The sequence below is a fragment of the Pituophis catenifer genome, unplaced genomic scaffold (genome assembly GCF_029215685.1).
Source record: "Pituophis catenifer annectens isolate HBS135680 unplaced genomic scaffold, rPitCat1.0.hap2 SCAF_4, whole genome shotgun sequence".
Classification (NCBI taxonomy): domain Eukaryota; kingdom Metazoa; phylum Chordata; class Lepidosauria; order Squamata; family Colubridae; genus Pituophis; species Pituophis catenifer.
The window spans coordinates 112,766,542-112,783,891 of NW_027256884.1; the positions used below are offsets into that span (position 1 = coordinate 112,766,542).

Genomic DNA, 17,350 nt, shown 5'->3' on the forward strand with positions numbered 1-17,350 from the left:
AATAGCCTTCATACTTTTGTATATACCTGCTTAGTAGGGCTTTTGCCCCCCCCCAAAAGCGGTGTTCCTTTTTTTTTTTTTTATACAAAGTCAGCTTATTGTCCCCACAAATCGGGTCCTCATTTTACCTACCTCAAAAGGATGGAAGGCTGAGTCAACCTTGAGCCTGGTGAGATTTGAACTTGCAGTAATTGCAGGCAGCTGGTGTTACTTAAAGCACTTAACAGTGCTTTAGTCTGCTGCTCCACCAAGGCTCTTTTTAGAATTGTTTGGTTTTTTTGTTTGTTAGAATTATATCTACCAGGATTTCTTGGATCATCATCTACATTAGCAGGAGGATGGGATATTATCCATAGAATGGGGTGACAGGAGATGTGAAAATACGTTCTGAGAGAAATAAAACGTAGGAGAAGCCACGCCCACAGAACAGGTAGAAAAAAAAATTGGATTTCACCACTGAACACAACCTTTCTTGCTTGGTGATTAATGTAATAAATGTCCTTTGGTTTCATGTAATCCATTGGGACAAGAATGAAAGTATTCATTGACTTATAGTACAGCTGTTTCAAGAGGAAATGTGCCTTTGTAGCTATTTTTCCTCAAAAATTGCCATCTTGAAGTGGTTTACAGGGATTTTCTTAGAAGAAAAAACTTATTGTATGAGAATCTAGTTTTCTCTCTGCCTATTCTATTTTCTTTGAAGGTAATTTTAGGAAATGGGATTATTTTTACTTAATGAATAATAAATCTAGGTTGCTTGTTTTATTTGAGGTAAAAACCATAGGGAATTTTAAGCTACAATCCGGTGGGTACTTACCTGACAGTCAAAAACAGCAAAACGTATTTGTTAGTGGACATACACTGAATTTTACTGTCAGTCAAGCATTGTTCTCTCCTCAGATATTGAGACTGTAATAAACAGCTGGCTGTATTCTTACAAAACCTGCTGTACGTCATAGTCTATGGATCATGGCTAGCTTTAGTCTTGACTGTTACAATCGCTGCTGAATCAGAGGTCATGGCCTGAAATATGGGTACATCCTCGTGCACATATAACCCTATATATTACACCTAACATACATATGTTATACATAAGCAGGAAATGAGTGTTCTGGCTCTCAAATGATCAGCTAGCTGGTTTGAACGACATTGCTAGGGATCTCTACTTATGCAGATGATAATGTTGATCAAATGACCAGCTGGCTGAGGGTAGATGGTCCCCTTTCCAAGTCCAAATTCAAGAACTGCATTATTTTATTCAACTCCTGGGTCTTTAACAAAATAGCAGATTGGAAGGGGCACCGGAGGTCCTCCAATCCAACCTCCTGAACAAGCACGAGACCCTATACCATTCCAAATGGCCGTCCAGTCTTTTCTTTAAAAACTCCATTGATGGAGCACCCATATCTTTGGAAGGCAAGCTATTCCACTGGTTAATCGTGCTCACTGTTAGGAAGTTTCACCTTAGTTTTAGGTTGCTTCTATCCTTGGTTAGTTTCCATCCATTGTTTCTTGTCTTGCTTTCTGGTGCTTTGGAAAATAGGTTGACCCCCTTTTCTTTGTGGAATCCTCTAAATCTTTGTTTTCTTTGTTAGATTAATCTTTGTTAAATACTTGAAACTTAAAAAAAACCTTATTATTAATTTCTATAGATACTTATTATCAGGAAAACAATTTTATATGAAGATGCCAAGAAATGAATGGAATAATTAGAGATTCCTATATTATATAGACAGTGGGAGAGTGTCAAAGGGTCTCAGGTTGACTTCTCATATTTACTTCCATGTCCCTATTATTTCAGTGAATAACTCCACTCTAATCAAAGGGTGATCAGGGGGAGAAATTGACATTATCATGCAAGCAACACAAGTTACACACCTGCTTTTGATGTCATGATGCACAATTGCATAGTTTATGCAGCAGTGATTTTTACAATATTTTAATATCATTTTGGCTTGTTATGGATGCCTGCGGCCTGGGGTATTGTGGTACTTCTTTGCAGTGAATCTTACATTCATTGCAAAGTCAACAAACCCAACGTTTACAGGCAATGAACATCATTGCATATTGCAGTAGCCAAAAATCCAAATCAAAATAATGTGTAGGCTGAAATCTTATAAGAACAAAAAGGCAGATGATGTAAAGTCCCTCTAGATGAAGATCATTAAAAAGGATATAATACTTTTTTAAACGAGTACATTAGTTGTCAGTTCTCATAAGGGGTGAAATGCTACCAGTTCGCTCTGGTTTGGGCAAACCGGAAGTAAAAAAACGCTTTAAAAAAGCAAAAAAAAAAAAAAAAAAGTTGGTCATGCCCATCCAGTCACATGACCCCACCAAGCCATGCCCACCAAGCCACGCCCACAGAACCCGTAACAACAAATTTTACATTTCACCACTAGTTCTCATATGTAGGTATTGTCAAAGACAGTTTGTCACAGGTGAAAAATTACAGCTTCCCAAAGCAAAAAAACAAAAACAAATGGTCATTCTTAATATCAACATATTTTTGGAGGAAGCAAGAAAATATTACATTTTTAAACTTTCTTTTTGTGGGAGTCTATCATTAAGCTGCTCTGATTTTTCTGTCCAATAGGTCTTGCTCAAAGATTGGAGTCTGCAATGTAACTAATAATTATTTCCAAGCTACATCGTTCAGGCATAAATATGCCTGTTCATAATTCAATAGATTCCTCATGATTTAAAATAAATTGCTGAAAGCAGATGCATTGTAATAGCGGAGATTTTAATAGCAACTTATATTTTGTAATTGAATAGAAATGAGATAAATGTGTCTGTCAAGGATGATGATGATGATGATAATAATAATAATAATAAATCTTTACTCTGAAAGAATCCAACATTTTTATAATGTCATTATAGAGAAAAAGTGAAAGAGGGGAAAAGAAGGTCACACCTAAACTTTTGCTGATGCAAAATGGGGCAGCCATTAATTGTACACTCCTTAGAACCCTGTTAGTCTGAAGCAGTATAGAAATCATCCTGCCTGGTGCAATTTTTAAAAATTTTACACCTCCCCCGTCTTCCCTACAAGATGACTGCTGGTTGCATAAGGTGAGGTTTTTCAAACTGTGTTCTTGTGTTCTGTGACTTGAGAGAGACGATAGGCAGAAAAGAAAATTAGTTGAATACCACCAATTTTCTATTCCTAGAGCAGAATAACAGAGGTCAGACAAATGGTTGTCAAATCTTTTATTAAAAACTTCCAGAATTGGAGCACTCACAATTTCTGGAGGCAAGTCATTCCGCTGGTTAATTGTTCTCACTGTTAGGAAATTTCTCCTTAGTTCTACCGTAGGTTGCTTATCTTCTTGATTAGTTTCCATCCATTGCTTCTTGTCTTGCTTTCAGGTGTTTGGAAAATAAGTTGACCCAATTTTCTTTGTGGCAGCTCCTCAAATATTGCAACACTGCTATCATGTCACCACAGTCCTTCTTTTCATTAAACTAAACATATCCAATTCCTGCAACTGTTCTTCATATATTTTAGCCTCCAGTCCCCTAATCACATGGATTTCAATTCCCAAATTCTAGGAGTTGAAGCCCATATATCTTATAGTTGCCAAGGTTGAGAAATAATGCTTTAGATTGTATCTCTATCAGGAGTTCTGTTTTTTAGTCTTAATGAACAAGTTGCATGGTCTAAAAATGTTTGCAAACCCTTAACATAAAGATTCACGGTTTTCAGAATGATTCTGGCAAGCCCGTGAAATCACTCCAGCCAATTATGATTTATTTGATAAACCATGGCTTAGTGCAGCGATGGTTAACCTTTTTGGTGCCGAGTGCCCAAAGTGCGCCCGCATCAGTGGTGGGATGCTCCCGGTTCGATCCGGTTCTTGTGAACCGGTAGTAACGGCGGTGGGAGGCTCCGCCCACCCACCCAAACGTCATCATGAACGATCTGTGCATGCGCAGAAGCGCGCATGCTCCTGTTGCGAAACGGTAGCAGAGGTAAATAGAACCCACCCCTGGCCCGCACATGCGCGGATGCACACACATGTGCCCAAACCCTCAAAATGCAATGCGAGTGCCCCCTGCACATGTGCCCCGTGCCCTCCGCGCATGCCCCCCATGCCTTGTTTTGGCTTCCAGGTTGGTGCAGGTGGCAGAAAAATAGGGCGCGCTGGGAGGGAACCTGCGGAGATTGGGGAAGGCATGGGTGGCAGAAATGGAGGAGAAAGATAGGGAGCGCTGGGGGAACCTGTGGAGATCGGAGAAGGCCCCACCCCATGCACATGTGCAGCAGAGACCAGAAGACCAGCTGGCCGGTGGGAGGTGTACGCACATGCACGGTGGCGCTGGGCTGGGATGACAGCTGGGGTGCCTGCAAAAAGGGTTCTTCGTGCCACCTGTGGCACATGTGCCATAGGTTCGCCATCACGGGTTTAGTGCAATATGTGAATTAGTTCAGTATCAGCAACATATCGTTGAGATCCTTCAACAAGATTGTCTCAGTTCCCTGTCTGTGAGCTGATTCACCACCATCCTGTCTCTCTGTTGCTAACTGTATGTTCAGTGCTTCTTCCCTTTGAGCTGATTTTGAATTGCTTTGCAGTGGGAAAGGTCAAGGCAATTATAGCTCCTTCTCCTTGTTCCCTTGCAAGACTGCAGGTGAAAAGTGAACAGGAGATAGCAGAAGAAGGGGGGAGAACACTCTTACCTCCATGACAGGAGCCTTGTTAGGTGCCCAACTGTACCCAACTCTTTGGTAATGCCTTTCTAAGCACCTTGAAACACCTCACTTTTCAGATTTGATGAAATAAATCTGAGGTTTTTCCCCCCCTTGGTAGATCATGGAAAATGGTTCTGTTGTTTTGAAATGCCTTGGAGGCATTCCAGGCAGCCATTTGTAGTAAAAACCACTGATGGATTTCATTTCTGCTCCACAGAATACCAAGGGCTCGCTCGTGGGAAGCTTGGATACTCAGATTTTATTAGCAGCCAAGAAGCTAAAAGTATCTTGGAGATTAAAGACTAGAAACAGCAAACAGTGAAAGCTTAAAAGTATAATGGAAGTTGCCGGAAACGCATCTGCCAGCAAGAGATAGGCTTCTCATTTTCAACATAGCATCTTTTACCCCCTAAAAAAGGTGATACGGCTTTCTCTGTGGTGAAAAACAAAGCTTTACGTGAGGCAACTGTTAAAGGCCTGATTCAGAACAAGTAGACCAATGGAATTTGTCTCTTTTTCTCTGCATGCTGTCATCTTCCTTGCTGTGTTTGTATGCATTTGCCAGAATTTAATTTGCTTTTTCAAGACTCTCATGCTATTAGTTATAGCTGAGATATTTCTCTGGGGAGCCACATAATTTCATTTGGTGGCTGGATTTCAAAATTAGATGTAGTTCTCTCTCCATTAGCTTTCTGATACATTACATCAATCAGATTTCAATGGACTTAAATGATTTAATTCCACCTGATGGAGTTAGTTATTATGAAGTAGAGCTAAATGCCCACAGCATCTCATGTTCTTTTTTGTTCCCTGAACTTGGATAAGTAATTAATCTCTCCTGAGTTGCATGCTCCCTTACAATTATTCTCTTCTGCATTTTATATCTTAATTGCTACTTCGATAATAGAAATAAATGGGGCTACTGCTAAAATATGGCTACAGTCTAGGATGAAACCATAACATTTTGACTTCTTTCTTTTCTGGTCTAAAGAAATGCCGAGACCAAAAATGGGGCAGAAGCTATTCTTTTGTATTTTCTATCCTCTATTTTATTGAAGAAAATCTAAGGAAAAGGGCTTTTTCATTAATTTTTCTGAAGGATGATTTTTGTGAAGTAAAAATCATCCAATTATTTTTAATAGTTGTATTTAATGTAGGGGCATGAGTTCTGAAAGCATTTTTTTATTCATGAGGTTTATCACCTGGGAAGTGACTGAAAATGGCTCTTTACTGCTATTTAGTAAATGCCACTTCCATCATCTGAGGGGTAAACTAGAAGTCACTTTCTCCTCAAGATTGTATTTTAATGTTGTTGTAGTACAGATAGTCTTCGATTTACAACACTTTGTTTAGTGACCATTCAAAGTTATAAGTGAGATGGAGATGGATAGAGCTTTGAGTGATATACAGTAGATGGGTAAAATTTCGGATGATTGTATTGGTCCTACAAAAGTAATAACTAATAAACTAATAGCTGTCCCTGCCACTGATCATAAATTCGGTTGCCAAAACAGAATGCCTCAGGTAGAGGTGATGATACCAGAGACTGCCATTTGTCAGAAATGGTCCTGCTTGGGCAGGGGGTTGGACTAGATGACCTACAAGGTCCCTTCCAACTCAATCTGTAAATCTGTTAATTGCACTGAAAAATGTGACTTACGACTGTTTTTCATTTTGCAGCATCCCCATAATCATGTGATCCAAATTCAGATGCTTGGCATCTGGTTCATATTTGTGATTTTTGCTGTGTTCCAAAGTCATGTGATCACCTTTTGTGACCTTATGACAAGCAAAGACAATGGGGAAGCCAGATTCACCTACCAGGTTACTAATTTACTAACTCCAGTGATTCACTTAACAACTGTGGCAAGAAAAGTCATAAAATGGGGCAAAACTTACTTGCCAAATGTCTCACTGAACAACAGAAATTTTAGGCTCAATTGTGATCGTAAGTTGAGGACTACCTGTACATGGACAAGATTCAAATGTTAGCCATAAAATAACAATGACATAACAATGAAGCAGATTACTAATATCAGTAGCCAGCGCAAAATATCAACTTATAAATGAAAACAGATCAGAGGAATAACCGTCTATTTTAGGATTCTTAGTACAGACAGTAATGTAACATCTGGAATCAGGAGCAGGGGTGAATTTTAGCAGGTTCTGACAGGTTCTGGAGAACCAGTAACGGAAATTTTGAGTAGTTCGGAGAACCAGCAAATACCACCTCTGGCTGGCTCCAGAGTGGGGTGGGAATGGAGATTTTGCAGTATCCTTCCCCTGCCATGCCCACCAAGCCACGCCCACCAAGCCATACCTCGCCCACCAAGCCACACCCACAGAACTGGCAGTAAAAAAAATTTGAATTTCACCACTGATCAGGAGTACTTCTAAAGATACATCCCCAGCTATTCACACTATGTAGTTGACATTTTTGCCATGATCAAAAAAGAACACACACCAAAGAATCATGAATATATTTCAGGAATTAAATTCACAAGGGGAAAAAGAAATAAGAGCCTACGCTTCCTGGACATACTCTTAACTGAAGGGTGAGCAACTATGGCCACTTTATGACTTGTGGACATGGTTGGCTCAGGATCTCTGGGAGTTGAAGTCCATGGGGGTCTATACCTCCTTAACTGAACAATGAAATTCTCCACTATTCTTTCATCAGTTGCAGTGTGACCTTTTTCAGCTGCTGGCTTCATCTGTCCCCATTACACGTGGCACTGCTTTCTATCCTGCATCATCTTTAATCTCACAGCGGAAGCTCTTCTGCATCCTCTGAACTTCCTGCTTTTCTGTTCCCATTTGTTCATACGGGCTGCCACATCGTTCAAGGTTGCATCTCTCCCTTCTGTCTTTGCCTTACATTCAGGGTATGAATACAAATAGCATATCAAATGCAGAACATCTTGTTGCCAAGCTGGGTGATTGTACCGCTGTCGGAAAAAAAGCTCATCGGTATTCATCTGCATTATTGCACATGTTCCAATGTGCAGCCTTGGCATTCCAAATCGGCTGCTGGACTGAAGTTCGTCTCGGAATAAATCCTGATCACAGAAGCATGTCGAGAGAGGAAGAAAGTTAATTAGTTAGAAAAATGTTAAAATAACCTCTGATAATCTGAATGAGATCACAGCGTTAGTTGTGGGAAATGATAAAATGCAAGTTTGCAGTAATCATCTCTTTGCAGTTTCCATGGACGTGCATCCAGTATTCATCACATTTATGCCAAAGGGAAATTTCCTCTGGAGCTGGCATATCCTTTGTATTTTTATCACACTTGAAATAATCGATGCTCCAAAGTATTTTTATTTTTATTGCAAGATCTAATCTTTTTGTTTTGGACAGTGGATTCACTACATAGGACGTTACAACTAAGCCTGACTTCGCAATTATTTGATATAATTTAGATGCAAATTAGGATTTCATATTCTGGCTGTCATATGCTTTATTCCTCTTGGTTAGCTAAGCTATATAGCTCATTACATTTCATCACACCACAGTGTTGTTGTCTCTTGCAAGGTCATCTCAGGGTTGTCTTTTTGATTGAATTCTTCTTCTCTGTCCATTTTTACTGTTCTTACTTGGGACAGCAGAAAGTGATTAAGCTGAGTGGAATTTCATCTCTTTATGCAAGAACCAAGAGCAGGGGTGAAATGCTCCTGGTTCGGACCGGATCGCCCGATCCGGTAGCAATGGAGGCGGGTGGTTCGGAGAACCAGTAGCAAAAATCCCTGCCCCCCCCCCATGCCCAGCTGAGCCGCATGATCATCAGAGGCTTTTTTTATTTTAAATGGCTCTGATGACCAAGCTGAGTTGCCTGATCGTCAGAGGGTTTTTAAAAAAACCCTCTGCCGATCAGGCAACTCAGCTGGGATCATCAGAGCCTTTTGAAAGCATTTTTTTACAACCTCTTCACCGAAGAGGTTGTAGAAAAAATGGTTTTAAAGGTAAAAAAAAAAAATTGGTCATGCCCACCTAGTCACACCCATCAAGCCACGGCCACAGAACCAGTAGTAACAAATTTTAGATTTCACCACTGCTCTTGAGTCTCTATTTAGTTGCTGAGATGTTCACATGAAGGATCAAATTCCATCCCTTTCTCCCAGCTCTAAATTATCTAACAGGACTCCTTGTTAGAAATTCTTTTCATTACTGTTTTAACATTCTCTTTTTCAGCGAGTCATGAAAAATACTTTTAGACTTTGTAAACACCAGAATGGACCAATTTGTTTGTTTGGAGTGCAATCTGTTCTGCAGATGGTGGGCTCTGGTGCTGTAAATGTTCTTAATTAAAATCAAAGTCTTTACGATCATACCCAGTAATGAAATTGGCACCATCAGCAATAAAGATTTCCCAGATACGGCAAATCTTTGAAATGCCATACATATTATGTACAAATGGCGTGCACTTTACATTTACCCTAATCCAACAAAACTGAAATGTGGAATATTGGGTTTTTTTTCTTACAGCTCTTTCCCTTTAATGAAATGGAGCAAATTTGCTTTGAAAATTAGATCTGGCATATATTCTGTCAATAAACCACTTTGTAACTGGCAGTTAAAGCTGACTAAATTGAGAATTTAATCTGTCTTGGCTGGAAACACTAAAATAAATAACCTGTTATTAAAAAATTCTATTTATGTTAAAACAAATGAGTAAATTGTTAGAGTTACCAAAGGAAACTATTTATTGGTTTTTGTATGCCCCATCTGTTGACTTTACATGGCATTGTTTTCATCTGATATATGCAAGTGCATGAATGAAACCTAGTTTACAGCTTTTGCATTCTGTTTTTATTGTCTTCTAGCAGCTAATCCATCAACTAAAATTAGTCTTGTAGATCAACGTTTATATTCATAGCAAGAAATCTGTGGTACAGATTTACATGATTCCCTGTGTTGTTGGTTTTTTACTGTAATAAAATTTTTATATGTAATTTATTTCCTCTTTGCAAATATAATATCTTGCCTGTAAACAGACTGATTCCTGGATTGCCATGATGATTATGAATAACCATAAATTTATATAATCTATGAATAAAAATTTCATAGGTTTATTTCACTCATAAAGTGGGGCTTTACTTGGTCACCTTAAATTGGCAACCTCTGAAACATCATTGGAAGATGTGTATGTGTGTGTGGGTATTTTATATATTACCTTTATGTTCAGAAAGCATTGTGGGATTTTCGGAAATAGTGTGATATATTGCAGGAGAGTATAAATCAGGAGCCACAATTTATGGAGGTTTAGTGCATGTTCCTAAATTTTGAGAGTGTGTTATATGCATTCTCACAAAAGGCTGCCATAGAGGATGTACTTAGTCACCTATTTATCCAAAGGCAAAATAGTAAAATTTCCAGTCTCCCTTTCCAGCTTTTATGGGTTCATGTAGAAGTGACATTATTTGAAATAAAGGCAATGCTTGAGCCTGACAGTTTGCTTTGCAATTCAGTGTTAGCTTTCTGTTTTTTTTGAAAAAGAATCTAAAAAGTAATAAAACCAGGTGGGACATGGGGCCCAGCAAGCATTGCAGAAGGTATCCCTGAGGTCCATACTAGATTTTAGGCTACAAGTATGGTGTCAGACTTGGAAGCCATCTTTTACAATTGGGCCTTCAGGCCTGCCACATTTTTCTACTGTGGGAAAATGGGAGTGGGGATTGTATAGAACATGGGTGATATATAGTCAAAATAACATTCTTTTCTCAGAGAGTCAAGGCCAGGGTGCCTTGCAGCTGCCATGAGGGGACTGGGAGGTTTCTTCAGTTTTGGATGGTGCCTGATTGGATCATGTGATGGACATGTGGGTGCTGGGCAGGGACTTGAACTTTCTTTTGGGTAGGGAAAACGTGGAAGTTTTCAGATTCGGGTTTCCCCAGATGTGCCAATATGACATCTTCAATAAAATGGAACTTTGAGGAAATTCAAGCCTTAGAGTCTTCTTTCGTTGGGGGTGTTACTTGGAACCTTGACATGTGGGGCAGAATTACCAAGCTTGCTTGTTTCTTGCACCAATGGAAAAAACTACTTGAGATTCAGTCCGGTGCTTCCTTTTCAAATCTCCTTCATTCTATAGCTGCTGCTCTCAAGTTGATAGCAATAATACACTAGAGGTGTTTGAGCTACAATCCGGCTGGCCTTCCAAAGCTATCCACAAAGCCATTCCAGGTTGTTTGATGCGATCTGAAGGTGAAATGAGAGTGCTACAATGCTCCTTTTCTTGAGATTGAAAATTAAAGTGATCTCTCCTGCTGTGTGATTCCATGCTGTTTGAACTGGGCTGCGATAGGAAACATACAGTTGCTAGTAAATTAATAAACCTCATTCAGACCGCCTCTGAACTTCTTACTGATTGGAAAAAAAGGGAGGAATACAACTATATAGCTGTCTAACAGCAACAGTATAAATGCCCTTTTCATGCCATAGATTATTTAAAAAAGAACCAACAACTCGGATTTCAGACCAAAAGCAGATGTCTCTGTGAATTCTATAGATCAGAGGTCTCCAACCTTGGTAACATTAAGACTTGTAGACTGCAACTCCCAGAATTCCTCAGCTAGCAAAGCTGGCTGAGGAATTCTGGGAGTTGCAGTCCATAAGTCTTAAAATTGCCAAGGTTGGAGACCCCTGCTATAGATGGACTGCTCTGCCTGTTGAGACTAGCTTGTTCCAAAATTTAGATAAATCTACTTGAATAAGAACAAGTTTATTAGGAGTAGGAGTTCTTCAGTATTTACAATCACTGCCAAAAATTGCTCTGAGTAGTTTTTAGAACCGTGGTTTATATTCCTCATAAACTTGAATGCTATCTTATCAATGAAGATAGTCGGAAGGAACTTGTGGTTCAGGTCAGCCTGAAGCAAAGAGGATAGCTTTGTAGAGATACATTACCAGTGACAAATAGACTCAATCTGAAGTTATCTCCTATTAACCTGGCTGGTTGCTAATTATATTTTTAGTTATAAAATAGTCAAATTGTCAAAAGTAAAATTGGAAGGTAGGCAGTAAGAGCAGCTAAGTGGCTCCAGTTCAGTGGTGGGTTGCTACAGTGGCGGGAAGCTCCACCCACCCACCCGGATGTCATCAAATATGCTCTGCGCATGCGCAAGCGATCTAGTTAAAAGGTAACCTTTATCCGTTTTCAGAGTACAGTTCTCGTGAAAGATGTGTTGTTAAGGCCATCTCTAGTGGAAATTGACTAGACGGTGGGTGAAACTGTGCTCAGCCTAGCCTACTATGCCTTGTATTCGTTGTAATTTTGATGTCCTCTGCTGAATGAATAACTGTATGTGTATTGATTTTATTCCAAGCTGCTTTGAGTGTCTTACAGAAGAGAAGCGGGGCAGCAGAATGTATTTCAAATAAACAAGGCCAGAGCTAATATTGCTGCAAGCATTCCTGAGTGAATTGTCTAGCTGGAGAAAAAGAATTTTTTTTAAAAAAAGGGCATAGGTAGCCATGTTTGCTCTCTTTGCTATCCTTCCTCCCCCCCACCACCCTTTTAAAAAACAATTGGCAAATTGACAGAACATATAGCAGGAATAGGGACGCGATGGCTCAGTGGCTAAGATGTTGAGCTTATCGATCGAAAGTTCAGCGATTCAGTGGTTCGAATCCCTAGTGCCGCGTAACAGGGTGAGCTCCCGTTCCTTGTCCCAGCTTCTGCCAACCTATCAGTTCGAAAGCACGTAAAAAATGCAAGTAGAAAAATAGGGACCACCTTTAGTGGGAAGGTAACAGCGTTATGTGCGCCTTTGGCGTTTAGTCATGCCGGCCACATGACCATGGAGACGTCTTCGGACAGCGCTGGCTCTTCGGCTTTGAAACGGAGATGAGCACTGCCCCCTAGAGTCAGGAATGACTAGCACATATGTGCGAGGAGAACCTTTACCTTTACTCTAGCAGGAATGCAACTGGTGGAAGAGGTGAGAAAATATTCCCTTTCCCTGGGGGAAACATGGACCACAGGATCAGTTAGGATCCATTTCCTGTTGCTTCTGTGGCTATCAGATGATAATGGAAAATGGAATTAAAATGTAAATCCTACTTTTAGTCATATCAATTGGATTCCAGATCGATGATGGCCAGAACGGGAAAGAGAACTGGTTTCTTAATGGTACTGGGGGTTCAAACAATAGTTTGTTTTTGATACCATTTATACAGAGTTGGTAAACTCACCGTCTATAAAATGCAGCTAATATTGAATTATCTCATAAATCTTGATGGGTGGGTGGGTAAAAGCAGGGTTATAAATCAAGGCAATCAGTGTGGTGGATTGTGTTAAAACAACAGCACAAAAGAGAGAAACTTAAGAGCTTTGATACCAGCAGGTGTAATTTGGAGTTTACAGTCCTTCACATCTGGGCAGCCAGCTGTTACTGTTCCTTTCACTGAAGAAGCATGTGTGCCCGCTGTTAATCCAGCACTGAGATCATTATTTTGGTTCTTCCCTAAAGAGATAAAAGTTAACCACATTTCAATATTGGATCTAGAAAACGGGGGCTCTCTTGACTATTGCTTATTTCTGAAAAGCTACAGAATTTTAATATTCATTCCTAGTTTGTGTACAGCCTTCTCACACTTTCTTTTTTTTTTTTTAATTTTAACAGTTGGGCTGTGACCGTAGTAAGACTCTGGTAGACATCTGTGGAGAAAAGGAATTTCAGGCTTTTGTGTGCGATGCACTCATTGTGCCAATACGGAGTGGTTCTTGTGATGCTTGCATATCCATTGCGGTCATCCATCATTTTTCAACAGTGGTAGGTAAAAACTGCCTAAAAGTAGAAACATTGTAATATACAGTAGTTTATCCTTCTGTTTCATGGTTGTTGTTATTGTTGCTGTTGTTGTTGTTGTTGCTGTTTTCATCCCAGGGAGCTGTGATTCCCAGTTCCATTTTTGAAGCTCCCAAAGAACTTCCAGATTGCTCCCTTGATTTTTACATCGCAGTTATTGGCGCCATTGTATTAAGGTCTACCATTTTTTTTTATTGTCTATAACTATTTTCTGGGGTGGGATTGGGGGCAAGAAAGAAAATGGAAAAGACATTCCCATCCTGTGAAATTCCTGTACCACTAACGTTTTTCTAAGTTTCTTAACATCCCCGTACAGACAGTCTGCAATAAAAATCCCTCAATTCTGTCTATTCTGATTGGCGGTGATTCTTCACGTTCTCTGGCATATTATCTTAAGTTTTTGTTCCCTGAAGACGCTGCTGCTAAATCTGAAACTTTGTACACAAAGCATGCGTTGGACCACTTAGCAGTGATCCTGTTTCAACCTCACTGGAGATGCGTCTATTGAAGCAAATTATGAGTCAAGTGTTGTATTGTGATGTGAGATCCTTCTGAATCTTTTTTTGCAAAACTTCGTTCTCCAAGTTAACTTTGATAAGCTAGGTTTTAGCCAATATGGCATAGAAATCAAATCAAATCAAATAAATAAATAAACCAGGGGTGGGCAATTGTTGCAAAAGGTTGTAAAAGGAGTTGAAGTCCACAGGTTGTAAAAGGGCCACAGTTGCCCACCCCTGGCATAAGCCTTTTGCTATTCTGGATGTGAACAGATCGTAGAACTTGCATGTTGTGGTTCTCAGTTTTGCTAGCTACATCACAATCAATATTTTTTTTGTAAGTGTCATAACATAAAGGGTTTTAGCTTAGCTGCTGGAAGACCTCTTTTGCCCAATTAGACCTGCCATCACTTCCCTGTTTTCAAAGGAAACTCAGTTACGTGCCCTGCTAAAATTTCTACCATGTTTCCCCAAAAATAAGACCCTGTCTTATATTTTTTTGAACCCTGAAATAAGCGCTTGGCTTTATTACCATGTGCTCAAAAGCCCGATTGGGCTTAGTATCAGGGGATGTCTTATTTTGGGGAAACAGGGTAGTACAGTTAAGGAAGCTCATGGGGGCTCCCTTAAGAGGGGGCTCCCTTACTAGAGATCTATTTTGTTACGTTTTACAGATAGTCCTTGACTTACGTCTGTAATTAAGCTTGCAATTGTGATCATAAGTCATGCCAGTGATTAAGTGAATCTCCATGTGGCCACTCCTGATTTTATGATATATATTTTTTGCAGCAGCAGCCGTAAAGCAAACACCACAGTCGTTAAGTAAATCATTATTCACAATGGGTGTTTTTTTCATGGAAGCTGAAAGTAAATGTTGTTTCCAACAAAAACATCATCAACTGTAATCTCATGACTGCAGGATGCTGCAATCCGCTGTTGATGCAGTTCCTGAGCACCCAAGATGCAGTCATGTGACCTCAGGGCATGGACAGTTCTTGGAACTCTGAAGGTGGTCATAAGTCTGTCATGACTTCAATTGGTCGTTAAGTAACAACCGGTTGTAAATTGAGGACTACCCGTAATTAAAATGGTTCTTTCTTTCAATAAAGTTGTTTACATGTTCTGGTAGCTGTTCCTTGTTCTATAGGTTTGATTATTTTATTGTTGGCTGAATTTTTTAAAAATAAATTTTTAATTGTATATTCATTCTATTATATTAATTTCATTGATATATAATTCTATTAAATAGCTGAAAAACATGAAAGATGTATAATTTAAAAAGTAGAAGTAAACAGACTGCAGAATAGTACAGTAGCTCCTAATTCTCTGAGCTCGGTCTTGTATTTTGTTTTTGTTCTGAGTACGGTTTTTAGTTTGTTACCTTTTATCTTTAGGATGACTATCTGTGTTTCTCCCCCTTGACTAGGAGAGGAGGCTGGCTGTGCTCTGTGAACTGACTCGGCTGCTGAGACCTGGTGGAAAAGCACTTGTTTACGTTTGGGCCATGGAACAGGAATACAAGGAGCAGAAGTCAAAGTATCTGAAAGGGGAAAAAACTAGCGATAAAAGGCTTGGCAAAGCTGTCAGCGACAGGCTAAAAAAAACAGGCAGCACTGAATGCCAAGGTTTGGCACAGCCTAGCAAGGGCTGTAATCAGCCTAATGGGACGAGCTACAGTCCAAACCAGGGAGTTCCTGCCAGCCTTCCAGTTCATACAAATAGAACTTCCTTTGAAACTCAAGATGTCTTGGTCCCTTGGCACCTGAAAGATGGGATAAAGAAAAAGACAAGACATGCCAAGCTTTGTCAGCCTATGGATGGCTCTACCTATGCTCCAGAATCCAACCCTGTTTTTCACCGCTATTACCACGTCTTCTATGAAGGTGAACTGGAACAGCTGTGTAAACAACTAGACTGCATAAAGCTGCAAGGAAGTTACTATGACCAAGGAAACTGGTGTGTGGTTCTTGAAAAGCAGTGATGCCTTCACAGTTCCACAGAGGCAGCTGTGTCTTGGATGGGATTTATTGATAAAATTATTTCCATGGGTATTTCTAAAACATGGTTGGTTACCGTGTTTACATTTGGCTTTTGGTGTTGTGTTTATATTTTTTAAAAAATAAATACCACTTTTACATGCTGAGAGGAGAGTGGCTTTTCCTTCCTCGATTTATTAAATTCTAGCCTGATGATCAGATTTCACAATCATCCTTGCAATTTACAGATCTGTTGGTTCTAGGACCGTGATGGCGAACCTATGGCATGCGTGCCAGAGGTGGCACGCAGCGCCCTCTCTGATGGCACATGAGCCATCGCCCCAGTTCAGCTCTGTTGCGCCCCAGTTCAGCACATGCGCCTCCCGCCGGCCAGCTGGTCTTCAGGTCTCTGCCACTCATGTGGTGGGAGTGGGGGGGCTTGCATGGGGGCGGGGCGCATGCGAGGGGTTTGGGTGCTCATGTGAATTCAGGCGTGCATGTGCGTGCTTTGGGCACTCGGTCCCGAAAAGGTTAGCCATCACCGTTCTAGGAGATGTGATCAAATACTGAAAGCATCTGATTTGATACACTCGTATGCAGTAGAACAATTGAGAAATGTCAAACTTATGGAAGGATATAAATGACTATTTTATTTAGCAAAACTAGCGGGTTACAGTGAATTCTGGTCCTGCGTGCCTGGGGCAGGCCAAAACAAACATCATAGGAATACCTCAAAGGGATTGTAGGGATTTGATCATCAAATCATCATCATCAAAAAAAAAATGTCATCAAAAAAGCACAACAAAGAATGTTCTTTCTGTGCCAAGTCAGAAAGCTCAAACTGCCCAAGAAGCTGCTGATACAGTTGTACAGAGGAATTATTGAGTCTGTCATCTGCACCTCTATAACTGTCTGGTTTGGCTCTGCAACCCAACAAGACAGACACAGACTTCAGAGGATAATTAGTACTGCAGAAAAAACAATTGCTACCAACCTGCCTTCCATTGAGGACCTGTATACTGCACGAGTCAAAAAAAGGGCTGTGAAAATATTTACAGACCCCTCGCATCCTGGACATAAACTGTTTCAACTCCTACCCTCAAAACGACGCTATAGAACACTGCACACCAGAACAACTAGACACAAGAACAATTTTTTCCCGAATGCCATCACTCTGCTAAACAAATAATTCCCTCAACACTGTCAAACTATTTACTAAGTCTGCACTACTATTAATCTTCTCATCGTTCTCACCACCCATCTCCTTCCATTTATGACTGTATATCTGTAACTTTGTTGCTTGTATCTGTACAATTTATGTTGATATTATTTCCTGATTGCTTATTTGTACCCTATGACTATCATTAAATG

General features: G+C 40.0%; 1 protein-coding gene across 2 annotated transcripts in view; it reads left to right on the forward strand.

The window, feature by feature from the left end:
- The window catches only part of ALKBH8 (alkB homolog 8, tRNA methyltransferase), a 61,187-nt gene extending 45,044 nt beyond the window's left edge, over nt 1-16,143 (forward strand). Inside the window, exons 11-12 of one of the 2 annotated variants that reach the window (XM_070943941.1) lie at nt 13,321-13,470; nt 15,430-16,143. In XM_070943941.1, coding sequence (XP_070800042.1) covers nt 13,321-13,470; nt 15,430-15,984 — 705 coding nt within the window. In that variant the 3' untranslated portion in view covers nt 15,985-16,143. The remainder of the gene's footprint in view (nt 1-13,320; nt 13,471-15,429) is intronic. The other variant, XM_070943942.1, reaches the window with a different exon arrangement.
- The last annotated feature ends 1,207 nt before the right edge of the window (nt 16,144-17,350 follow it).